Genomic DNA, 26954 nt, shown 5'->3' with positions numbered 1-26954 from the left:
AGGTGAAATTGGTTCTGATTTTATGTTGATGTTTTGGTTGGTGTTAATGGATAAGTTTGAACCCTGAGATAGCTGGCTGCCAGTACTGGGAAAAAGAAAACCGAAAAGGCAGAAATAAGAAAACACGAAAAAGGAAAAGAAGGTGACAATTCGCGTGTCTGTGTGATGGTGCGGTCTTGTGGTTCAACATCCTCAAAATGAGCGCAGAAATAAATGCAACTTACTGAAGTGAAGAAACAAAGTTGAAAAGAAGCATTAATTAAAGGTCTGAATGCACCTATAGAAGCTACAACCAAACAGAAATACTTCCTGTTTCCAAACACGTAAGTTCAGCACGCGGGCGACTGCTCTGCAAGAGGCTGGGCCTGCCAGGACACAGCGGGTCACCTTGAGGACCGAACTGACAAAAGGGACACGCGACACGAAACAAATGCTTTTGCAGCCAAGGAGCGAACTGGAAAGGCAGCATCACCAGCAGACGAGAAATTAAAACGATCTCGTGCTAAATACTCCCCAGCGCAGGTAACTCAGCCTGAAGTGGCCGAAGCTCGTGGCCGGGCGCTGCCACGTCACCCGATGTACTTACACGAGAGAGCTGAGGGCCGCGGGACCGAGATGGTGCTGCTGCCAGGCAGAGACCTGCCCGAGGGACAGCATTCCGGGGGAGTTAAATCCCTGCAAGGCAGACAGGTCTGCACTAGTCAAGGAGTAATCTAAGAGGGAAAAAACAAATACAGTCGTTTAGAGATTTATTTTCTCCATATCTACATGCATAGGTATATAAATACATCCTCAGGTGTGCGATACACACGCGCAGACACAACTATAAAGGCTTTCTAGTCGAGTGACTCAAAGGAGTCCAAACACGAAGCCCTGAGGTCTGGCAGCAGTCCTCCAGACTTCACAGGGACCTGAACAGGACATAGGCTCCCAAATGACAATTATTTATTTTTTTGCGTTCTGCTTTCAATTCCTACACGTTGCTCTCACACAGTTTCTTCTAAACCTACCGGCACGACATGTTTATGCATTTTCATATACAGATACAGTGCGCATCTGAGGGGAAGACAAGTATTTGCATTTTTGAAGATTTTTGTCTGCATGAACATTTCAAAACGAAACAAAAAGGGAGGAATTCACAGAAGCCGTCAGAAAGGAGGGGTGCTTCCCACACTGCATTTACTGACGACATCCCAGCGCTGGCTCCGAGGCAGCACTCGGACCAGACCTAGGGATGTCACAACACAGGTCACAGTCCCACGACCTGTATCCAAAACCGAGCAGCGGAGCTGCGCTGGCGGCTGTGGGCTGGGCAAAGGGACTCTCAGAGGCAGGGACGGGGACAGGGGCCCAAGGGACGGTGTGACCGAAGCCCGGGGAGCCCCAGCGGCTCCGCTCCCGCAGTCCTACCCCAGCGTGTCGCATCCTCCCTCTCCCCACAATAGTTTCTCTCATTACTTTGTGTCTGATTAAACTTCCACCGCTCCGTCAAATAAGCGAGAGGAACATCTTTATTTAGAGCAAAAAATATAATTATTTAGAAATGTGACTTGAACGGATGATGTAAAAATCCAAGATATTCCCAGCCAAGAGTCGATGACTGGCTGTGAGCTCTGGCGAGGCTATAATGCTCAGACAGTTCTCGCTGCGTTCAGAGGTGAAGTTATTTTCACTTTATCGTTACCACTCACACTTTTCTTTCAGGTTTTAAAACGAAGCCTCAAACACTTCTCTGCTTTTAATTATTTTGTAATATAGCTTCTTTAAAATAGTTTCTAGTCTCCTGAGAATGTGACAAGCAGCCAAGCTTGTTTCACACTGCCAGAAGACAAACCAAAAATTCTGCTTAAGCAGGGTTTGTGTTTTGCTTTGTGTTTAGTTTTTTTGGGGGGTTTTGTGTTGGGGTTGGTTTTTTTTTTAGTATTGCCCTAAAATGACAACATCATTATGATTTATCTTTCCTGAGATGAGCTCTTTTGAACAATTTCCCCATCCCCATCCACCAACTCCTTTGCTGGGAATGACTTCGAGGTTTCCCTTCAGAGCAGCCTCCAAAGGAAGGAGAGTCTGGTGCTGGCAGGAGTCTTCCGAAAGACCTTGGGAATCCAGGTCTTGGGAATCCCAGCAGAGGCAGCTACTTAAGGCCCCCTCCTTTTTTTTTTGGTGTGTTTTCTTGCATTTCTTCTCAGTTACCATTTTAATTGGAGCTCTGAAAAACCCTCACAAATACTTCTGCACAGATTCAGAAAGATTTTTCCCAAGCTGAATGATCCAAAGCCCTTTTGCAAGATAAAAACAACAACTAAATAAAAAAAAATTAAAAAAAAGCCAGACCCACAACAACATACAAGTGCAGTAAATGCAAACACCTGAGCTGGACTTGCTGCCCTGTGCCAATGGGACTTCTGTAAGAGCAGACGTGAAGAAAACGTTTATAGGAATTCACTTTCCATGTATTTTTCTTTCTTTGCAATTAGAGCTTTTATGATAATGGACAATTAACTTCTAGTACTTTAGAAAGACCTTGTCTGATAACAGGGTTTGAGGAGATACTGCTCCAAAGAACAGATCTGCCACTACCCAATTAGCTGCATTATCATTTCCCTAAATAACGACGTATCTGCAAGTGGTGGGAGCCAGACGCCGATTTTTACACCTGAGTGTCTTGATGTGAGACGGAAAAGCTGCCCAGTCAAGCGAGCGCCTCCTGCGTGACAGAAACCAGCGCTGCTGGGACCCCTACAAGACACCTCTGAATCTTGTGACTTTGCAAAATAACTGACCTAAAGCCAGTCATATAATTTACGGCGAGAGATTCTCAAGTGTAAGTTACTGTTTAACTGATCTCTGTGGTTTTCTAATATTTTTTTTAAAGGCCTAGACGGTTTTAGAACAAGTAGCTCAGTTCACTCTACCCTTCCTCCAGTAATTCACAGAAAGAATACTTCTCTGGCAAAACAAATCATATAAAATCACATAATTTGTGCAAAACTGATATCCAGAGTTTTAGTTAAGGATCTCAGAGCTGAACCTATCTCTTCCACCCCTGCAAAAACCCCCTATCAATCCAGAAAAAACAATTCAGGTATCTAAATTGTATCCTAGTCCTTGAACTGCAAAACTGAAATGGCTACATAAGTGGGGACTGCCCTGGGAACACCCAGATGACAATTTGGTCTCCACATCAAATTTCTTTTTGCAAATTCCCTGAAAGGCTCCATCTAATCGAAACGATTTTAAAGCGTCTGAAAAACACTAAGAGCTAAAAGCTTTTCTCAGATTATTGCATTATCAAAGGAGATGGGCTGGTTTTTAAAATCACATCCCGCTGATAACAGCACTTGGCCAGTGCGTAGGACACCACTTTGGACTGTCCTTGCTGCTTCCTGAGCTGCAGGCTACAGCCCCTCACAGCTTCCTGACGTTGTGGCCATCGGGTTACAGGCTGTCGCTTCCCCAGTCGGCACGAGAGGCGGCACGAGAGAACAAAGGGATCTGGTAGGTAACAGCTAAAACTCAACCGAGCAGGGACCACAACTATTGGTTTCCGTCAAAGAGACATTAAATGCAATATATAAACAATCTGTGTGGAGAGTTTCAAACCAAGATCTGGATGTCCAGCTCATAACCCAAAAGTCACAACCACAATCCTTCACTCCGAGCATTATACTGTTACCGCAACCCCATCTTCACTCATTTCTTTGGACTTTGACCTTCCTTGGGGTGGCAATTATTTGCAGAAATGTTCAACAACTTCGTTGGGTGCTCCTGCAGTATAAGTATTTAGTGCTGCTGCTGCTGCCCACACGGTCCCTCTCAAAACGCAACCCCCACACCGAAAGCGGCGGCAGGGTGACAAGTGGCAGTTAATGAGCACGTTGATACAAAGAAACAGGAATGCAGAAAGATGCCAGTTATGCTCCGAGTCTAAACTAAAAGCTATAGGGGAGAGTTTCAAAGCTAAAAAATGTATCAAAACCCATCTTTGTAGGTGAGGGAATCATTATGAACAGTCGGCTGCTCTGTCTATTCCATCTTCCAACACTAGAGACTCCCACGGCAGCCCTCCTCACACAAAACAAAGACGATTACAAAACCTCTACACTTGGGTTTTTGAGTGATTTTCCCCAAACCTTGGAGGGGGTTTCGGATTCGGCCTGACCTTCGCACAAGAGTAAGAACGTCAGGTCGCTGACACCAGAGCAGTGCGGTGTGTTTTACCCTCTCTGACACAGGTGATCACAGAGGTGCGGGGCTCAGCTTGGGGCAGCAGCAGGCATGTTCTGAAGCTGGCTGAAACGTGCTTTGTCCGTCTCATTTTAACAAATTATAGCCCTTACTCTGAATGGCTTAAGTCGACTTCACCTAAAAAGAACAGCAAACTAGGGAATTACTTCCTTTGTTTTCCACTTGAGTTTTAACCCATTAGCTCTTTTAGCTCCAACTTACAAAATTTATCGATGTTTATCTGCAATGTAGTTTCTCTGCAGGTGCATTTGAAAATGAAACAATGCATCGCAGATCAACGGTAATCAACCTGACACCACCAAGGCTGCAGCCTTTCAAGGAAATGATTAGAAAAATTCCTTCACCGATTGCATACAGGGCCCGGAACAAATAAAGAACCTTGGGACTGAAGTCAAAATGATCTCTATTGGTACGGAGACAAAGTAGGAGGCACCATACCATGAACTACTTTCCAAACCAGCCAACTGCTTACCACCCGTACTACCAAATTCCTTGCATCACACCCTTCTGGGATAAAAAGCAGCTTCACGGTCCTTCAGACAAGAGAGACTCGCCACGGTGACGTGCTGACAACACCCTCCCGAGTCCCCACCTCACTCCCGATAAAACCACTGCAGAGGAGAAGGCTCCATCCATCTCAGCTTTTTTGTAAATCCAAAGCCCCAGCAGAATCAGCTTCCCTCCTGCTGCTGGAACTGAGCGGAGCAGAAGGGAAGGGAGGCCCCAGCTCCCACCAAGCTGTGAGGAGCTTCAGTTCTCGGACGGAGCTTGAACGTGGCCGCTCCAAGTAAAGCCTCGCTCTGCGCTCGGCTGCGTGCAAGCAGCCTGACTGAAAGCTCCTGCCTGATCCGAGTCTCAACATTGACATGTTTTACAAGCTGAAGGCTCATTTCGGATGAATAGGAGCCTTCATTTGAACTGAATAGGGGAATAAAAGTGAAGTGTCACAGAAATGCAAATTCTCTGGGCTTATGATTCCCATCTGACAAATGGAGCCACTGATGAAAAAGGAACGCTTACCAGTGTTGTAGGCAGTAGGCATGGCCGAATACACCAGTCCCTGCGGAGGCAAGCTCGGAGTTGTCACCGACACCACAGGGGTAGCAAGAGGCTGCGTGGACTGAGAACTACTTATCCTTTGGGTATTCTATAAATGATTAAAAATAACAACATGTCTTGTGATATCAGCTAGAACAATGGAAAAATCAAGCGCCAAGATAAAAATAGCATTCAATTAAAATGTGTTTCTTTGCCGTATTTCTTAGTTACAAACACATCCTTTTTTTGTCGGGATGGATTTGCCAAACGAGCCAAAACTTGTCAAGGCAGCCAAAATGATCTTGGCAAACTGAAATAAAAAAAAACTAATGAAGACTCACTGCTCCGCTTTCCGTGCATGCAGGTTAGAGTTGTAGGCCACAAAAGTAAATGCAATGTCTTAGGGATATACACAACGATTCTCAGAAGTTCTTAAGTGATTCAAGAGTTTTCAGTCTCATTTTTTAAAGGGCTTTTAGTGCAGATGGTGAGGTGCAGTTCCACCAGAAAAGAGTCTCCCACTTCCCAGTTGTTTATCCAATTTTCAAAATTTTAGCTGCCAGTTTTGACACTGTGCTGACTACACCTGTCCCAAAAGGAACACAGAGATCTTCTAAATTTGTGTTGATAAGACTTCAGCGATAAAATAATCTCGCTGTTCCCATGGTTCCTGAGAAACTGAGAGAGTACTTGTTATAATGCAGATATGTTTCAAAGCAAATGACATTTGAGTTCACACAGAGCAACTGTGCTTTTTCACAGGAGAAAGAGCGAAACTAGATTGTCTCAGATTATCTAACTGTAGGTACAACGGGGCTTTTTGGTACCAGTCTGTCTTTTCCCGTACACGGGAATGAACATCTGGAGCAAACATCACTCCAGTTAAGCTGTTTGGAAATCCCTTGTATTAAACATCCCGGTGAACAGCACTAGACTGCAAAGCTGCTGTCACAGACTGCACTGCTCCTCGTGGAGGAAACTTTAATTAAAACTTTCTTCAAAATATGTCGTCCAACACCACCCAGCCACGCCCAATACTGTCCAGAACAGAAAATGCCACTTTTAAGCAAGATACTTAGCTTTACCCACAGAAGTCTTAGAAATACTACTAGCAGTAGAAGTCCCTACACCCTCGCTTTCTACATTCTTACAGAACCATTCCCAATAAAGGGAGCTGGATTTCAAATGGCTGAAAATATGTTTGTAAAGCAAGTCTCTCTCTATCTCTGAAAAATATGTGCTATAACTCTAGCAGTTTTTCATCTCTTCGTTAGAGTTCCATTTCCCAGCTTTAAAAGATTGAAGCTTTTCCTTATTTTCGATAGGTACAACAAGTATTTCAGTCTCTCCAGGACTTAATTTTTTTTTTTCTCCGCTCTGATCCTGAGAGCGTGCGCAGTATTACAAATGCACGATCCCCTTGATAACAACAGAATGAGCAGGTGCAGAAACAAGGCTGAATTCAGTTTTAAGCTTCAACTTGTGAAGATGAATTGAGGGTTATCAATCCTTGGCTGCATCTTTCCAATTTAAAAGAGTGTACCTTAGCTACCGTATTAAAATGAGCCACAGCCTTCTACCGACTACTGCTTGTGATCTCTGTTTTGAAGCCTTGTAAAAATTTGGAGGCTTCTGTGAGATTTGTTGAGCAGATGTACGCACTCTGCTTCAGAGCTCCCGCGTTTCGAAGTTTTAAGTCACAGAGGAAGTCCCTCTGGGTGATTTATCCCTTTAAATCACTTACGCACTTCTGAAAATCTCCGCTAGACCGAGTTTATCTGGCATAAAGATATGTTATTAGAGCAGATTTTTTGTGTCTGGCAGGAATTGACCTTTTTCCAAAGCTTTCTTGGATGGCAGCCTATAAAGTTGGGATTACTGTATAATGGAAAAGTTAGAGGAGTATACTGGGAAACAATCCAGACCAAAGGATTTCCCCATGGGATTTTGGGGTAGGTTTTTTTTGAGTGGCTAATAAAGGTGGTTTTCTGAGGTAATTTATTTCTGAATATAATTGCTGAATACTCAGCCATACAAAGAAACATTTAAACATGTCTAATATTTGCTGTACTCAGAAAATCAGCTAAAGATTCATGGCAAAGTTCAGGATTTTTAAAAAAAAAAACTAGTGCAAATGATAGCAGCAACCGGAAGAATTCGATGTCTTTATTTCCTGCTATGCTATCGTTTGGATCTGTTCCTCATATCCAGTGCTCGGTTCCAACCGCAGAGAACGAATATTCACGGACACGGGTTGGACCTGCCTTCTAGCACTGGAATTAGCATCATAAATTAGTGTAACGAGAGATGTAACATTGCAGGTGCACGTCGTAGTTCCTGACCACGATCACTACCACATTTTCCCCATTTTCTGTGTGTGTGAGCGCCCTTCCCCTGCCAGAGGAGCCCCGTTTCCAGCACCACTAGAGGGACCACGCTGCTCGCAGCATCCAACACCGACCTGCCTCCAGCCAAGAGCACAGCGGAGTTTTAGCAGGTAGGGATACCCTCAACTCAAGGGCTGTTGCGTTCATTCCAGCTGCGATGATATTTTGATTAAGGGATTTAAGTTGAATTAGAGCTGTATTTCTTGCCCTGGAAACCAGACACTTCCTTACAGAGGTGAGAAGAACATGCACGACAGCTGGTTAACTGCTGGTTAACTGTGAGTCATTCCAGGAAACCTTAACAACTTCAGTACTGACTTCCCCAAATCATTTCCCCTTACCTTTGTCAATCTATTGCTGATGTTTAAGGTAATAAAAAGATAATTTTTTTCAAAAAAATCAACCAACAGCATGCATTCATCAAGAAATTTATCTAAATCACTACGTTTTTCCATGCTTTCATGCAATTCGAGCCTCATATTAGCAACAGGTCCATGTTCCAAACCAAATGAGGGCACGTAAGGGGCACCTCTGTGCATCTTCACGATCACACTGATGCAGTGTGTCCTGCAGGGTTTGGGCTACAGGGGCTAAACAATTTGTGAATTGCTCTAAAAATAAGTTACGCATTATTTTAGCCTTACGTTATTTTCCAGACAGAATGCCAAATGTTAAAACCTTTTGGAAAAAATAGAAAAAAACCCCACAAATCCCAAGAGGTTCCTTTCAAAAGCAGAATCGCTTTCCATTGGAAAGAAAGGTAGAATTATTCATTTGCAATCCTGTATTCCTTTTGGTAAACAGGGAACACCCCTGTGGTTTGATAATCTCACGCAGGATGAAATAATTCTAGACCTCAAAAAGGTGACCTCACCAGCAATGATGTAATCTCCTTGAAAATAAGAGAAGTAACACAGGGCTTGTGTTACAATCCCAAGAACTTAATGAGTGAAGCCACTTTCTAAAAATATTCCAGTAATTTAGGGGATGATAAGTGGTTACTTATATTTTGCAGAAAAGACAGTAAATACCCTACACACATGGACAGTTACTCCGAAAGGCTCTCTTCCAATGTTCCCTCCAAGAAAAACAGAAATATTTTCAGGACAAAAAAAAATATAGAAGTTTACAAATGGAAAGCACTAGACTTTGGATGCATTTTCAACTTGAATTGGTTGTGGTTTGAGTTTGACAAAACAAATGTATTTTTGTCAGCTACCAAGGGAACACTGGAATTATTTACAATACATAATTAAACTACAGTTTAAAAGCTGTAGTAAAAGACATTTCCAGCATCTTGCTCGCTCTCATCAAACAGTAGCCCCAACTCACCAACTCCAATTCATCCTCCTCCGACTGTACTCAGCAAACAAGAGGGATAACAGAGTTACTAAAAATAGCAATGCTTTCAAAAATGAAAGAAAAAGTCACATTCGTGCTTCAGGATTTTTATTTATTTTAATTAATAATGTGAATTTGCCATCTGATTCTGTAAAGAACACTACTAGGAAGTATAATACTTCACATTATTCCGGTCAGTTAAAAAATACCATACTGAAAGAGCACACGCTTTGGCAAAATTAGTGCAGAAAGAGCTTAATAAAAACAAGGACACAGCTACACGTGGACAACACACGTAGATAGGGAGCACAGCAGTTTCTGGCTGGACCGATCCATTAAACATCCAGCTCAGTAACAAAATATTTTTCACATAAAACCATCACACCACGCCAGCGCCTCTACTCTAAAATCTCTTTCCAACCTCCTCAGAGAGTGACAAAACCTAAACTCAGTATTATGTTGTTCTTAACAACACAACAGTAAGTAGGTACCATAGACTGCTAACATTAGAACTGCATTAACAAGATCTTCTTGTTGTATCTATTTCCAATTAATTTTGAAGTCAAATATTCACTTTAATAATCAGACAGTGTATTTCCTGTGTCTTCCACACGATAGTATTCCTAAAAAACCTTAAAACTTCAAGAACCATTACGCTAAGGATAATTATAGGTTTTGTTCCTTGGATTAATTTTGTATTATTCATCATGAAGACCAATAACAAATGTAAGCGCTTGCAGTATCTTAGAAAAAAATGTAAAAGTTATACCGAAAGTACTTGGTATTGCTTAAATCCTGTTCCTCTTTGTTATGGTTTGTCCTTCCACGCACAGAGAACAGAAAATGCACACACAGATGTTTAAAACTTCTACATGACAGTGAAAGACCAAGACCAAAGGATCTGGCCAACTAAACTAAAGGAAAAACAGAGTAACTCTTCCTGAAAGACCTGTTCTGGTCTCAAGGCTGTGGTTGCCTCATGCCTGCCACAAAACGTGTGCTGTTCCAAATGCAGGCTGAGCAAACGTTACCACCAACACGCCAAACCGCACACGAGCGCTGAAAATACACAAACAGGGGCTGAGCCCGAGCCTCGCTTCTCTTTCACGCCTTCACCAAAGCTATGACCTCCACCATAGGACACGCAGAGCTGCATTTCAGCAGACCACATCAAACAAGTGTTTCTCTCAGACCATCATTACCACTGAAGCTACGTTTTACGCCCCACAACCATTATGACCCAGGAAATACAGGTACAAAGTGCGCTTTTAGGGCATGTTAATACAACTCACATCACCAATAAGATCAGCTGTTCCTCCACAGAACAACACAGAATCCTTTTTAAAACCCACATCCTCCAAACCAACAATGGTCTCGGTACCAAGTCAGTGAGATGTCAAATCTAAACAATAAAATTCCAATCTATGTCTCCAGGATTGCACTCTGGCCAGCTTTAGGCCAGATTGCTATTTTACACTTCTTTTAAAAAAATAAAAATTCTTGCAAATTTAACTTCTCTTAGATTTAGATTTTCCTTAGTGAAATTTCAGAATACAAACACCTTTCTATTACTGTAACCTACAGCAGCCAGATAAGATAGCTTCCTGCTGTGCTCGTGGACAGAGCCCTTCATTTTTACAAATCCGGTCACAGAAGTAATGTTTTAACTTACCAGCGGTGGCATCATACCCTTGCTGGAGGGCGGGATGACGACACGGAGGTCAGGTTTGCGATTGTTCATTCCAAGATTACCTCCCCCAGGTGGAGGAGGAGACTTTGTAGGCATGACTTTGCCTAAGCCGTTCCCACCAGCAGGAGTTCCCAGTAGACTTGGTGAAGCTCGAGAATTCACAAAGCCATTTCCTGGAAGAGAAGAAACAAACGCTCAGTAAGACTGAAGAGAAGTAGCAATATAAGATTTTGGTGCCCACATACCAATTATGAAATATTTCTTTTCTAAAAATTCCAATAGTAAACTTCTGACAAGAGGTGCAATATTGAATAATCGAACAAACAAACACTGCTTTAACCAGAAGATCGATAAGTAAAGGTAACATCACCTCAAGGGCGCACTGCGGCAGCTTAAACACTGCGAAGAGCATATTGCCAAAGAACTGTTTCTAATACCATCTGTTGTGGTTTTTTATTTTGCCCTTTGAAGTTCCTCCAGACTGAGCTTGCAAAAAAGTGTGTGTGCTTTTGTACAACCCCACTTCAGCTCTACTCCCACAGAACATGAACTAAACTGAATTTGGCTGTGAAAATAATATAATTTTAAAAAAAAGGCTCCTAAAGTCTCTCTTTCTAAAATACATTCTTCAAATATCTTTTAAGATCTGCAGCACTCCACTATCTACTCTCTAATAAAATTAATTTCAGACTCAAAAAGATATACTGGCTAATTATCGCATTTAGCAACAGTGAAGGAACAAACCCTTTCCCTTCAAATTCATTCCAAGCTCTGGACACATGTACACACATCATTTATGTCTATTATGCACATCGATTTATTTTACACAGGCCTTCTCTACTTTACTCCTGATACTTAAGTAGAATTAGACAAGCCAAAGCCTACCAGTCCTGGCTTCAGCACTCAAATCTCCAAAGGCTGAATACACTCAAGCTATAGGCCTTAGCTTGCACTGAAAACAGATCAGAAAAAGGACAGTACAGCAGTTAAGTGCCTAGTATTCTATTTTCCTGTACTGACAAAAGCAGCAATCATGTTAACCAAAATGTATTTCTCAGGAAAAAAAAAGGTAAAGCCACATTCCAATGATTTTATCGTATTTATAGCACCAATTCCCAAAATACACTCACCTTATTCAGCTACAAATGAAAAAAAAATAGTCGTGCGAGGCTAATTTCACAAGAGGGAGCCCTACAGGTCACACTACAGAACTTGTGTACGTGTGTGTGTAAGTAAATACAATTCACAGTAAGATTATGTTTACAGTAACATCGCAGTTCTGAAAGCAGCCTTTATAATCACAATTCAGGGAAAAGTCTATTACACAAAGTTCACTGTGTGGGAAATTCTCTTCTAATAGCCTGTAGCGCCATACCAGCATGAATTTTGCATTATTATTCTAATTTGAATAGGCCCCTATGCCCAATCCAATTTTATTACATTAAGTACATATTAATCTAAAGGCAATTAGAATAAGAAAGTTGTCAGTGTCACATTCTACCTTCTCTGGCAACATTTTTAATGCCTTTAAAAGCTTAGGCAAGAAAGCTTGATGGAAGGTGACCGGCCCTGCTGCGATAGTCACCTGGGGGAGGTTCAGAACCTGGTGGTGAATTCCCCAGGAACCTCCTCCAGTTCTGCTGAGCCTTGTTCCGTGGGGGGGAACTGCCAAATGCAACCCGCGCCTCTTCCCTGTCCACCAGGAACGGAACTCTACGTATCGTCTTAGCAATTTAGAAATGGAAAAAGCAAAGATAAATGTAACAATTCTAACAAAGCTCTTGTGCCATTCTGAAGATACTCCACCGAGTTTTATAAAGGTCTTTTGGAAACAAAGCTATTGCCAAATTTTTTAGGTGTTTTTTTTTTTTTAAATTAAGTAGGTAGAACTTACTGGAACATGCAACCACAGTATTGTTGTTCACATGGATGAGCAGTAAATTCACAACTTGAAAGCCAGGATTTCAAATTCTGGATTTACTTTCGTTGGGGATTTCGTACTGTGTCGACAGCCTGACCATGCATGGACGATCTGGTAAGTCCCGTGAGTTTCTCAAGGTTAACAGAGCAAGGAGGAGTTATTCTAACTTAGTACTTTCCTGAAGCATTTGTATGAGAGGTATGGGAATGCATTTTCTGAGAATTCCATTTAAGTCAAAAGTTATGAGGGGAAAGAAGGAACACAGCAGAAAGAAGAAAAAAGCTTTTAATGTCAGCATTCTTCCTTCTGTATTAAAAACCACATCAAAACCTCATTTTGTCATTAAAGCATCTACATTCCTCAGCAGAAAACAGCAGAATTTATTGTGATGCTTCTAGGTTAGTGATAAAATTTAGTTCAAGTGGCTGCAAAGTTGGGCCGGAGCTGAGAATACCTCCAGAGCTAAATATACTCTTGACTGCCAGGAAAAAACTAGCCACTGCTAGGTCACACAGAAAATCCTGCCAGCCAAAAAAAAAAAAAAAAGAGAGAGAGAAATTAATTTCTGTGCTACCCCTAAGGTTCCTGAAACTGCCAGCCAGTCTTCGCAGCATCGTGGTTTTGTTAAATACTGTTACGCATCAATAATACAGCAGCGGTGTTCTGAGTTGAATTTAAAGTTCAGAACAATAACAGTCTGTATAAACAACGGAGGTCTGTGCAGCATTTTAGTCTCTCCTATGATACCATTTCCTGTCCTCTGGTTTCAAGTATTTCGGTAGCTCGCGTGTTAAATCTGGACAGTGTCTTTCTTCCACACCCAATGGAGTCATTTCCTGCAGCCCTTATTACAGGGCTCTGCCAATCCTTCCGAAACGTTTCATGCTTTTAGCGGTGCCGTCAAAAACAACAAACTCCTCGCCGCTGCCTTGTCTGCACACAGTCATGCAGGAGCAGGGCAGAGTCGAAGCATGACAAAAGGCCGGGCTTTTCTAAAAATGAGGCTTTAGGAAAAAGACACAAAGACGGGGAGAAACAAAACACGTGGTGAGCGTGCGGTATCGTAGGCACCAACCCAACAGCCCTTTGTTACAAAGAGCAAGCCTTGAAGATCTAGCAAACACTGGCGTATCTATATTGATTATTTCAAGAATCACGTGTTGGGGCTGCAATAAGACTGTAGAATATTCATTTTTAATATGAAACTTAAAGCCTTTATTCCTGTCAATAATCTAATAAGAAAATCAAATTACAAGTTAAGAGTGAAAGGATAACTAAAAGCGTGGTATTTCTGAAAGTAAGGTCAGGAGCCAGAGAAAGATAATGACTACAGGATGATGCAACTGTACGGCAGATTGCCAAACAGAGGCTTTAATAACCCCATAAATTCTACTTACTCTTTTGTATAATACAGAAATTCTACCTACCCCACCCACTACAGATCCTCCCCAAAGGCAATTACTTTATGTTTAAAAACACTATCAAAACGAAAAATGGAAAAAAAATGCAAAACCCTACCTAAGTGTAAAATAAGACTACTGGTTTTACTACCATTAGAAGAGTCTAACTTGACACTAATTCTTTAAAACAGACTGTGAAAGTATGTTCAAAACGCTTCTTCAGAAAACACACCCGTGCAAAGATGCAAAGCTCTCAGTTACATGAATCACAATTTAATTAGACTGCATGACAGCAAACATTGCTAAGGTGCATTAGCTTACTTCTTGTCTAGTCAGAAAACGTTTATTTTTCAAGTCACTTTTTTCCGACACTAAACGTTAAAACCCACCTATTTTAACAACTGGATATTCCTCCAGAATATCCTTCAGCAACATAATACATCTTAATCTCATTTATTGTCCTGCAGCCCAAGACGTAGCATTCAATTACATGAGCCAGACTCATATTTCACTATGGAAATCACATCAGCTGCAACAATGACCACACGTGGCTGGAAAATACTCCTTGTAGTTATTACTACTCAAGGAATAAATTATAGTTGTTGATGCCATTAATCTCCTTTTGTGGTTCACCTTTGGAGAAACTGAACAGTTACCCACAGTTTTTGGAAAATAATTGTGGGCAAGCAGCTAAGCAGTGTAAGATCAAGCAAAAATAATAAGGGTAGTTTTAGGAATATTTATGCCTCAAATGACATCCCGGAATCAAGCAAATGTCACATAATTAGAAGTAAACTGAAAATTGTGTTTGCAATAAGCCCACGATTTTCTACACATCTAGAAGACTAGATGAAATATATTGAAGAAAAATATTTAGGACCATGGAGGGAGGAGGGAACAACATATTGCAAGTAGATAAAACATCAGCTTTTTTTGTGCATTAGTTGCTCAATTTACTCCTTTTTTTGCTGTTTAGTATGGCAGCTTTAAGTGGAAATTTGAAAAGAAAAACAAAAAAAAAACCCCAAAAAACAAAGCCACAACAACCAAACAAAACAACCCAACAAAACAGCATATGCTGTTCATACCATTTGCAGCTTTGCACAGAAATCACTGCTGATTCTACCATTTCCAAAAGCCTAAGCCCTCTGCTAGCTTTGGAAAGAATTTACTATAAAATCAAGGAAGCCAAAATACAAGTACTTCCACTGATCTTTACAAATCAGTACTTCAGATAATACTGTGATTAGAATTAAAATATACCTTTGGCAGTAATATAAGATTTTGAAACATGTCCAACATGTAAGATTTATACTTCTCGGGCAGCACTTTAGATATTAACACTCAGGGAAAAAAAAAACACAAATGACTAAGTGTCAAGGGAATGCTTACTCATGTTGCAAAACTAAAAAAAAAACACCTCTCATTACCCAGGTTGCTGAGATTTTTTTTTTGCCTAAAGCTACATGAAAGGAGAGACAATTTTCGAGGATGCTTAGAATTTAAATGGGCTTTCTTCGAGACCCGGATTATTATTCAGAACGCAGCAGCAAAGCGAAAATGAAAGCATATTGCTTTTCTATCTAAATGTTATCCAACTCTGCGAGAAACACCAGCAGAGGCAACTGGATGCCTTTTAGGTCTTTTGTCAGCTAAACAGTTTACTGTTAATGAAATCAGAGTTCTGCTTTCTGAACTTGCTGGTTGCTCTGTATCTGTACAAAGCCAACGTAAAGAATGACAAAGAAAGGATGACAGAGGTGAGACGTTTAGAACACCCAAGGACGTGTGGTGGCGTATCCTGGGCAAGGTGACATTAGATTAACGTTGAGACTTCACACAAATCGATACGCTGCAATACTTCAATCCAGATGGGACATTGATAACTTGTTACACATGTGCCAAATTCTAACCAGAATTGTCTTGTATCTCATATTAAATAAGAAATCATGGCAAGACAATGAACACATAACAATATATGCAATTTCAACTGAAAGCTAAGGGTAGTTTAGGGGCTGAACTGCCCACATGTGGATGGGAGGTTTCCAAGGAGAGATTGCTACAGTTAAAAAAATATCCCAAACCAAAACCAACCAAACAAAAAAAAAACCACACAAAAAAACCCCTATTAAAACCCAATCCCACCCTCAAATGCTTTCTTCTACCAGTATGCTTTTCATGCTGATTTTAGTTGGTCATTTCTTGCGAGAAATCATCAGAGGACGATGGTCAAAATGTTTTATGCAGGCTGACAATGTCTAGCAATGGAGAAGGTTTCAGTTTACAGCCTGTGGGACAGCAGGTGTGCTGCCCACTTTCAGCCCTCCTTATCCTCAAGGAGAGCTTGGAAGCTCTAAGAGTAAATAGGCTGCTCTCAGTGTTCTTCAAAGATCCTTCAACTTCTTCCTTGAAAAAGGGTGAGACCCCTACCTGTTGCATTTACCTGCATAATCTTAAAGATCAGAGCAAAGCAAAACACTATGCCAACGCTACTGCCATTACGGAGCAAGACCCTTTGTCCACTGCATTTAGCATCAGGCGAACACAACTTCTGAAGTCAAATCCCTTTTAATACAAGCTAGGAAGGGAGGAGCTCTCTCTAGAGAAAGACACTGAAGAAAAAGCGGAGCAGATTAGAAATACCACCAGGAATGCACAACCTTGAGCAGGAATATGCTCGAGGTTTACAGCTGCTCTCCTGAGGAGGGTGACCACAACAACAGAGTCAGGCTTTTCAGCGGATGCAGATGATACAGACTGGTGAGTTGGAGAGTGAGGGTGGTGGGAAAATAAAGCCTATTTTCTTTAAAGAAGAGGCTGATAGCATCAATCCAGTTTCGATCAAAATTCCTGCAAGAGGCATGTTTTTCCGGAGTTAAATGCTTCTCTTTGGGGTGTGCCATTTAATAACCAAAATAACACAAATAGAAAGGTACACACAGAAAGCTGTTTTGTTACTGAAGGCTTCTGGTGTGCTCTGAAGAACTGCAGCACCTCAGCCACCTCACTGAGGCTTGTGAAAGGCCAAGCTGCAAGACTCTTTCATCCTCAGACCTGCAAAAAAGCTTTTCCAATCAGCCAAGCCCTCGAGCCAAAGGGAACCATTTACAGGTGTGGCCTTTCGCACTTCTCTGTCTTGATCCCTCTCTGGCAATGTACAAGCAGTTTACAGGTGCGTGCAGGCTGCCAGCTGTACCTCTGCATAATCCTTCCTGAGGCCAGGACAAAAGATCACACATGATCTAGACTGGCTCTTAATAGTCATCTCATAGCTCAAAAGACACAAGTTTTCAGGCAGGTACACCCTTCAGCTCTGTTCCAAAGAAATTCAGTATTCCTAAAGTTATTTCACATTCTCAGAAAGTGAGGACATTAGAGAAGATACAACTCAAGCAGACTAGATCTACCTTATCCATTCTCCTGATGATCAAACTGTCAGAGGAAAGCTAATTTACCAGAAGATTAACTGGGTCTATAATCTGCATTACTGACTAGAAGGGCTACTTCACTGATGAAGAAATACAGAGCGTCCTTGTGAGACCATAAAGAGCCTCCACTTCCAACAGCTCCCTTCAAAATCACCTGGACTGGAAGAATTTAGAGAACTCAGTCCAAAGGTCTCAGGTTTCGTGGCTTTCGTGCAACCCTGGCAACGAAAACCAGCTGAGGTCCTTTGGATGGTTCTAGCTCAACTCCACACGTGAAAGGTATGGAAGGAAAAGCAGAGATTGGGTAAGAGTGGGACTTCTTCTGAGCATTCCCGATTCTCGAAGTCCTAAGGATGGGACGACTTCGCTGAAAGAGCACTTCACCGGCAGCCTCCGAATGCTCTGAGGTGTAATATAGCGACTCTACCACCAGAACACAGCGAGGCAGATGTCCCTCATGACAAATCTGAGGGCGATCAAGCCATCAAGTTCTTTCAGTTCCAAGTCAGAGGAACTCTTCCCCGTACTGGGGTACTCAGCGCAAGCAAGGCTGTACTTTGCCCAGTCAGAACCCACAGCCTTTGGAAAGGAGAAACACAGACAAGGAGCGTGTGTTCAAACCACGACAATGCTGAAAACAAACAGCAAGTTGTGCACATCCTGGTGAGATGAGATTTTTGAAGCACGTTAGACGCCCATCACAAACCAAACAGGGTTTAATACCGAACAGAGGCAACACTATAACGAAAATTCTAGCTCCAAAACATTCGATCTAATTAACAAAAAAAAAAATAAATTAAATAGCTCAAAAGCAAACGTTTTTATAATGCCAGACGTTTTTCCCCCTCTCAAAACCGATATACTTGCCAAGTAAAAATTTTCAGCAAATGTTTTTTTTAATGTGGTGGATAAAATTTTAAAAATATAACAAAAATAAAAATGCATTTTCAGAGTTATGAGAGCTGTATATGAAGTAAGCTCTCAGGATTAAAAAATGATCACAAAATTTTCTGTTCTAGACATAAAACCCACCTACCAACCTCTGCTACAACATGCAGATATTTTTACTTGGTTATTTTCCACAGAAAAACTGTTAAATTGGCAGATTGACTGCTAAAGCAAATTATATCTATCCCTATCAAATTCCACAAGACTAGAGAAAAAGATTCATGTGAACTAAATATGAGGCATTTTATGCAACATCTTTGAATGCAGGAAAACCTTTACTTGTTCTTCACTCAGCGATAAAGGTATGTAAGTATCTTTCAGTGGAACAAGAACTAAACCTCAAACGCTCAAAACTGCATTATTTTGACTAAGATTTGGGTTTTTCCTTTGTCTGAAGGAGGATACCTGGGAATATGGATAAGCCAATATTCCATCTTTAACTTTGACACCTTTCCTATAAATTGTGAGCTGTAAGCTTGACACGTGGCCTTTCACAATTCTATCCACAGCAGAATTCTCCATTTCTCAGAAATTTAAAAGACTGAAAGCTAAAAGAAGAAAATATTTTCAAAGTGAATTCTCCAAAACCATTGTTGTCTACAGACACAATTAATTTGATATACCTGCTGCAACGGCAGCTCTCGAGCTCAGATCGACATGTTTGGCAGATTTACTCAATCCGGTCATGTAGAGTTTCTTCACTTTGGTTGCAGCTGAAGAAGGTTACTGTGCACCTGACAGCATTTAAAAGAAGTCACACCATACCCCAGCAGAAAGTGAAGCTCTGACAGCTTAGGGTACTCTGTGCCTCAGCGTTCTGGTATTAACAAGGCATTTGAGTTTCACTAGAGGTAATTCTTACAGAAGTTCCACTGTTTGTGTAGAGCCGCAGCTCTTGCTGGTATGGAAAATCTTTCTAGAAATGAGTGGGTATGTGTATAACATTTTGGGTGCGATGTTCTGGAAAGCAAGAGATAAGTGATGCATTTTGACTTTTCACATAAACTATTAATAAATGCAAGAAGGCAAACATTTCACTGCATTAAATATGTTCACCAAGCTGCTGCAACTGGGTATTTCTGCAGTTCAATGTTCTATAGCAAGTGCTGTAAACAACCGTTTTATTTGCTTATTGAAAGAAGGAGTCTTGAATCTGAGGCTGCTGCTACTAAAGTCTGATTTTGAAAGAGGCCTGAAATGGCCTGATAATAAACTTATTTAGTCTGACTATGAAAATCAACATCTGACCTCCACAGTTTCTAAAAATAGTCATCTTTTTTCAGCCGAGGAAGTTTCCTCCATTTAAAATCTTGCTTACCTGATGGAAACCACACTTAAATATTTCATATCTTCGCTGCACATAGGCAAAGAAGGGATGAAGAGCAGAAAGTCAATCCTGTGCTTTCAGCCTTGTAGATGCAGCATTTTTTATTCATACATTCAATTGACTGACTTGAAGTTCAAAGAACTTTCTCCCAGTTGCCACACCAAGCGGCCAGCGAAAGGTCAACAGCTGCTTCTCCAATTCCTTGGTATGAACACGTACCAAGGAGAGTTATGCATATTTCCAAAAGTGACCTTCAGTTACCAAGACATCTTAGGCAATGGAGGGAACATGAAGCAAGTTGGTGGTGATCTGTAATTTATTTTGTCTTTCTGCGGTGTGATAAATTTCAGAGGATGCCTGACCTCTATAAGCAGACTAAATTTTGTTAGGGGAGATAAAATAGTCTTTAAATGAAAAAATGCTATCTTTTTTTACTGAAGACTGAAAAATAGATGAGTTTGATTTTTGGCAAGATCTTCGATTTGTTTTTGACAAAAATTCTGATCATCTTCCAAAATTAAGACAGAACCTAGCTATCAGCTTCCAAGATTTACTGCTTTCTTTGTATAACCACTAGAAAATAATTACGAAGATACACACAGCAATACAAACAATATGGTCTGTATTTTCTTATTCTTGACTGGCACCAGAACCAATATCAAACATCCAGGTCTTGTGAACACTAACACTGAGAACACAGCTGAGTTATCTTTAGCGTGATAGCTTAGAAAGTGCAGTGAATTTCATACAAAATAAGAAATTTGGTGAACACAGGATCTATTCAGAGTGTCGTAATCACACCTGCAGAGAAACACCAAAGCAGGAGCAGCATGCCACCACTGAAAACCACTACTATAAAAAAATGCAAATTTTACTGAAGCGGAAAGGGCAGGGTAGTAAAAAGTTAAATGCCTGACAAGAATTCATAAGACTTGATAACTACAATACAATCAACAAAAAAATGACCCTTGCTCTTCCATAGCCAATTTTTCAAAAAAGACAAAATAAAAAATTGCTTTTGAGTACCTATGAAACAAAAAGCACGCTACTATTTTTCAGCAAAGACATGATACTGCACTTACCAACTGGACTGGTACCAGCTCCGTTTGGCACTGTGAGGTCAGTTGTCCCCAGCATTCCACCTAACAACAACAAGCCACAGCATTAAACGAACTTGCTCTCATTACAGTATCATAATGAGAATACATATTTTGTACTTCAATCTTAAGCCATTAAAAACCCCCAAGAAAATACACCAATACCCCTATGAATTTGTCACTTGAGGGTTCTTTGGTTTTTGCGTTTGTTTTTTTAAAAATAAATAAATAAATAAATTTTTTTTAAAAGGAAAGCAGAACAAGTACTGAAACCTTACCTGCGTTGCCAGTACTCGGTGGTCTCTGAGGGGCCCCAGGCGATACGTTCCGATGCAGGGTGGTCTGAGGTGGGGAGAGCATGGTTGTGTCCGTTAACGATGAACTGGCTGCCAGCGATGGGGATACGAGGGAACTCCCTGGGTTACTGTAGGTTAAAGTGTTGGGGTTGGACACCGGAACTGTAACCGACATCGAGAAGTTCTGAGCAGGCAGGCCAGGCTGGGAGAACATACCAAGACAATAACATTAGCTTTAACTATGTTTGCAGAAATAGCACATTATAAAAATACATATTAAAGTTTGTCAAGAATTACTCAGGTTTAAAAAAAAAAAAGAAAGAGAAAAAAAGAGTTAATTATGTTAGTTTTTAAACTCTATTAAGCATACAATTTTAAACCATCCATTTGTTGTAGAGTATGTGTTGCCTCGACAAGTATGGTGTTAAACTCTGATACATCACAGTTCCAAAACTCTTATACACACAGTTCCAAAAGAATTACTCATAAACTTCTAAAATACTGGAAGTTCAAATCCAAAAAAATGAAAATATTCATATGAATTCACAATCTCAGAAATACAACAGATTTGCCAGTTAATTGAGATTATTACAAAGCAATGACAAGCTAATCACATCTACAAATCAATGAACTGTTGCACCTTCAAAATGTAAGCATAAACATGCACATTGTAAAAGTCCGTTATTACACAAAAAAGAAGTTAGTAATAACATTTTCTATTAATAATCTTGCCAAAATATTGCTACTAATGTCAAAAACCTTTCCAGCAGACTACAAAAAGTAAACAGATCTTTAGTAAGTCAGTATAATTCAAGAAGTTCAGTAATTTAAACATTTCAATTGTCATTACTCTGAGCTGTGTTCCACAAAACCCTGCTTTTAAGTAATGTTGTAAGAACTATAATTTTAAAAGGCAACTATTTTTCTGAAGCATATGCTTGTTATTCAACAACTCCTTGAATCAAAAGCTTAGCTGCCTGCCCATCTATGGTACTCATTTGGTTATGACTAACTTCTTTGGCCTTTGTCTCATTCCTGCCCTTTGACAGCGATGAGTTTCTGAAACAAAAGGGACTCTTTCTTTCGTAATTCTCATAATTACTGGAACCAAACTCATGACAGGTACAATTTAAGGGTAAAACTTCGGTAGTATTTATTGACAGAATAGAGAGATAATAGGTTTGATTTAGAGGTCAAATGCAGGTGAGAAACATTCACAACCTAGCACATGTACTTCAAAAGATGCACTTTTGTCACGTGCAGCTTAAAGTTGACTTACAATACTACATCTGGATGGTTATTTCAATAATATTAGAAACATAACAATAACTATACTAATTAAAAAAACAGAACACATTTTCTACAGGAAACAAAATCTCTTATTAGTGAGAGCCAACAGCAGTGTCCCTACTGAAGCAGTCTAAGAATAATTATCAATTTTTGGCACAGACGGAAGGAAAAAGTAATGAAGCACAGTGACGTAATGCTAGCAAATCATTCACAGTATCTAACTAATGACGAGCTGTGCTGGTATTTGTTTTCACGGGAAGCTCCTTCAAGAAACTATTCAGTATCTACCAAAAAAAAAAAAAAAGGTTGCTTTTAAACAGCATTCTGTCAAGTAACTCCAACTAAACTTGAAATATCTTGAAGTATGCTTAAAGCAATGCTAGAACCTAACAGTTGGAACATTTCTTCTGTAGGTTTCTCAATATAGAACTAATAAATGACAGCTTTCCCCCACACCTTACAATAAAGGCTGCCTCTGCCCATCTACGGTACTCAGTTGGTTATGACTGAATTCTTCACGCTTTGCCTCATTCCAATCCTTTGACAGTAATGAGTGAGCTAGAACAAAAGAAACTATGTTCTTACACAGGCCCAGAAGTACTGGAAATAGAACCATAACAGGTCCAATTTAAGCGATAAACACAGAACTATAAAGCTAATAAATAATGCTGCCTTTTTTATTTACACTGATGTCCACGCAGACAATTTCGGCTGCTCGTGAAGACCACAGAAAATCAAAGGAGAGCCCTTTAGCTGTAACATTTTGGAAGACGAGCCCTGAAGGAGGTGTCTCAACACAGGCATGTCGGACACCTAAAACACTCAAAACAAAGCAAGAACAAAACACATTGGCTTTGCACAAGTATAAAGAACTTGCTAAAAGAAGTGATGCCGAGTGTCATGCCTGTCATTTTGCTGTCAGGTCCCCAGAGATGGCCTTAGTGCTCTGAACAAGGAAATAATTTCCAGCATCAGTTGGGGACACACTACTCAGTTGCCCCAGGGTCTGCGCTGATTAACCCAGACAGCCTCTTTACTTTAATTGCTACAAGACTTATGACATTAAAAAATCCAAAGACTGTGGCAGAGCCCTGTATTAGTTTTCTTAGAAAATGCTTCCCCGTAATATTCAACACTAATTGGTTTTTGCAAATGGAAATTAAATGTCATCATGTACACCTCCATGAAAAACAAGCAAAATTTACGCTACTGTCCTCCTCAAATGCCTTGAGTGCTGGAGCCAAGGGACTATGTTAGGCGCTCGGGGCAAAATTTTTTGAGATCTTTCAATATCCAAGGAAGTATCTGCTGGAACTTCACCAGGAACTTCCCAATCTTCTGAGGCTCCTCCACTGTGCACCAGTCTATCTTTACACATTTAAATATCTTCCTACATCCATTCTTCAGTAAAATAAATTCCACTGATTTGACGACAAAATTAATCCACTTCTATCTGCCTCCTTGTAACATGCTGTAAAATCTTGATCAACAGACAGATAAAGAGCTACAAGATGCAAATAAACTATCCTACATCCCACGACAAAATCTATCTTTATAAAAATATTTTAGGTAGGATTAGGCAATACAGCTAGGCTCCCGAATCTTAGAAATGCTACCTCATGTTCACAAGGTATGAAAACCCAAGTTCAAAAGGGAAGCTAGAGATAAATCTTCATATTCTTTAAGATAAAATGTATTCTAACAAGATCAAGTACCAGCATTTCACGTTTCCTCAAAAATATGTATTCCTTTCTCAAACCACTACATCCTCGTGTCTTTGCAGTTGTTTTCAGTGGGAAGCAAACACCATGAAAATTCTCATGCATGTAATAGAAGCACAAACCATACTTTAGTACTCACTGCGATTTTATGATTCCGCATCATATTATCAAACTCTTCATTAATTTTTTTATATTTTTCTTCTGTATGTGGCGTGAGCACATATGAAGTGTCAGGGTCCGGGCTGTCGCACCCTCTGTGTTCCTTCTTGTTCAGAGCCTAAATAATGAAGTTAATAAAAAGGATCAACAAATAAAAAGTAGAGATAAAATAAAAGTACTTACAGGGCCTCGCTTGAAAATAAAATCACTATCTTCATTTAGTTTGCTGAATCTGTCCTCCGATAGTGGACTGTGCTCAAAGTAATCGTCAGCATCAGGGCTCTCACAACCATTAAGGCCTTTCTTTCTTAAGGTCTGAAATACAATTGGAAAATTCACATACAAATCATACTAACTTGCCAAGAAGTTTTGTATATCTACTGAATCAATTAGAGCCACTGAAACTACATGAAACTTTCACAGACAAAACTCACTGTTCAACAGACAGGCTTAGACTTTCAAAACAGTTGCATAGTACACAAAGAGAAAGGGTGAGTTCAGAGGCCTGGGTGCTCCCAGGTGTCACCTCACGGGTAATGTGAACCTACAACCACTTCGTCTTTCCAGTTTTCAACAAAAAAACGTTTTTAGAGACTGGCTCCTGGAGTAAAGGTGCCCAGCATACAAGGAACATTCAAGCCTTTGGCAAAGGAGTTAGTCACCAGTGGTAATTACAAGCCAGACTTTAGCATCCCAATTTTAATCTTCACATTTCAAAGAGTGTACAGTCAGACTCTGAGAAACACAGGGGCTATAGTTTTCCATCAAATCTGACAACTGCAGTACATGAATATACGCAACTCTTGGTCTCAGTAGTTTAAAACGGCAGAGTTTTGCTGCACTTCTGTCATCCTGCACGATAACAAGAACTGCAAAGAAGTATAAAAAGGAATTATATAATCCCCCTCTGAAATTACTTAGTTTGCCAAATGTAAGTTTTTTTCAGACTCCTTTAGACCAACTGCTGTATCGGGCTGCCTCCTGTTTTCGGTCAGAGAGCTCACATCAACATCCCCTGGAAAAAAACCCGAACTTGTCTGCAATCTAGGCATTACAAATAAGCTACTGAACGGAAGAACGTGAAACTATAGATCTCAAGACCACATTTTGACAGGTATTTGTATTTCTTGTTGTTTTTCTTTTTCACCTTATTAATGAGAAATCTTTTTTTGCAAATTCTCATTCATAAGAAAGCAAGACTTAAAATATCACCTATGGAAAAAATCTTTACTATTTTTAAAAAGTTCCAAAAGGAAAGCGACACAGATTGAAACACAAGCAAATGGGTACGCATTAGCAGCACGTAAGATGGCAGCAGGACTATAGAGGCATGAGGGGGGTTGTGTGTTTTCATGAGAAATTATCTATATTCTATCAATTTTACACTAAAACCATAAAGATTCAAAGTCTGCAAGCTGATATTTTTGGCACCATAAAGGAATTGCATTTATTTTCCTTACTGAAGCTACATCTCAGTAATGCACTGCATTTCTGATTAAAAAAAAAACCTTATGTTTTAGTTTCAACTATAGTACTTTTTTTGTCCTTCAAGTGCTCTCCACTAATTTTCAGTACAATAAAAAGCACGCAAGACTACCTTACTATTCATGCATACGCAAAACACCGCCTAGTTCTACTTCAGTGTTAAAGCAGCACTCGCAAATTCAATTACGCCGCCCGAAATGCTTGAATATCACAGGTCACCATAAGCTATAATTCCTTCTCAAGTTTCTTGGCTCGCTCCGTGTATCCCACACAGTATCTGGAACTCCCACAAAAATGTAATCGCTAAATCGGCACATGGAGAAAACAGGTGGGGGTTCCTCCGGCACCTGTCACGGCCCCGAGTCCGCTCCTCGGACCAATCAGCTGGACACGTATATGGACTTGGCCATACAAGGGCCGGCTGGTCGGCCGCGCGAGGTCGGAGCCCGTTATCCCTCTCCCGGCCCAGCCTAACAAGTCAGCCTGCCCGTCTTCTACACTTGCATATCAGCAGGGAACATGTTGACGCTGTGTAATCTGGATTACACTTAACCCCCTGCAGCCCGCAGAACTCTGCAAATAGAACCCAAAGGTGGCTGTACGTGGCGCTCAGCGCCAACACACGTATGCGGCGTCTGAGAGGCAATTAGAAGCTCTATTTAGATACAACAAAGAAAGATCCCACAAGAAATACATTTACTGTCTAGTTGGCCTCCTTAAGTATTGCAGAGTTTCATTAGCGCTCCTTTCAACATTCTAAGACAATCAAGTGAAAGCTTTTAAGCGTAATACTGCTAATTCATCCTCCCGGACCCGTATGCAAATTAAAAATCAAAGTTCTAATATAAAGGAAGAGATTCAGTTAAATATAAAAATGCATCCTTCCTCATAGTGACTGTTGATGGCTTTATTTTTTGCTAACAATGGGGTTAACTCTGCTTTGACTCATGAGGAAGGAAAATGCCTCAGTATCTCCTGCTTAAGATTCTGGAAACCCTCGCTCCAGCTGGGGTTCCTGTCATTGTGGAAGGATTTAAGCCACAGTTCACTGTTACAGATAATAAGTCTGGGACTGATATCCAAAGCTCTGTCTCCTTATCACTAAAACATGAGCTGCCACTTTGAGGACCTAACCATAAAAAGACTGCCAACTTTATCACTGCCCGGTAACACAATAG

At 40.5% G+C, this 26954-nt stretch overlaps 1 protein-coding gene across 1 annotated transcript in view; it reads right to left on the bottom strand.

The window, feature by feature from the left end:
* MEF2A (myocyte enhancer factor 2A) overlaps positions 1 to 26954 on the bottom strand; it is a 51507-nt gene that overhangs the window by 1792 nt on the left and 22761 nt on the right. The window contains exons 3-9 of the mRNA XM_009877394.1: positions 24475 to 24606; positions 21104 to 21323; positions 20811 to 20870; positions 10687 to 10877; positions 5269 to 5395; positions 587 to 713; positions 4 to 85 (exon numbers count right to left, since the gene is read on the bottom strand). Of these exons, the coding sequence (XP_009875696.1) occupies positions 4 to 85; positions 587 to 713; positions 5269 to 5395; positions 10687 to 10877; positions 20811 to 20870; positions 21104 to 21323; positions 24475 to 24606 (939 nt within the window). The remainder of the gene's footprint in view (positions 1 to 3; positions 86 to 586; positions 714 to 5268; positions 5396 to 10686; positions 10878 to 20810; positions 20871 to 21103; positions 21324 to 24474; positions 24607 to 26954) is intronic.

Source organism: Apaloderma vittatum, unplaced genomic scaffold, assembly GCF_000703405.1.
Source record: "Apaloderma vittatum isolate BGI_N311 unplaced genomic scaffold, ASM70340v1 scaffold34869, whole genome shotgun sequence".
In the NCBI taxonomy this organism is placed as follows: domain Eukaryota; kingdom Metazoa; phylum Chordata; class Aves; order Trogoniformes; family Trogonidae; genus Apaloderma; species Apaloderma vittatum.
This window is presented reverse-complemented; position numbering and strand designations above follow the sequence as displayed.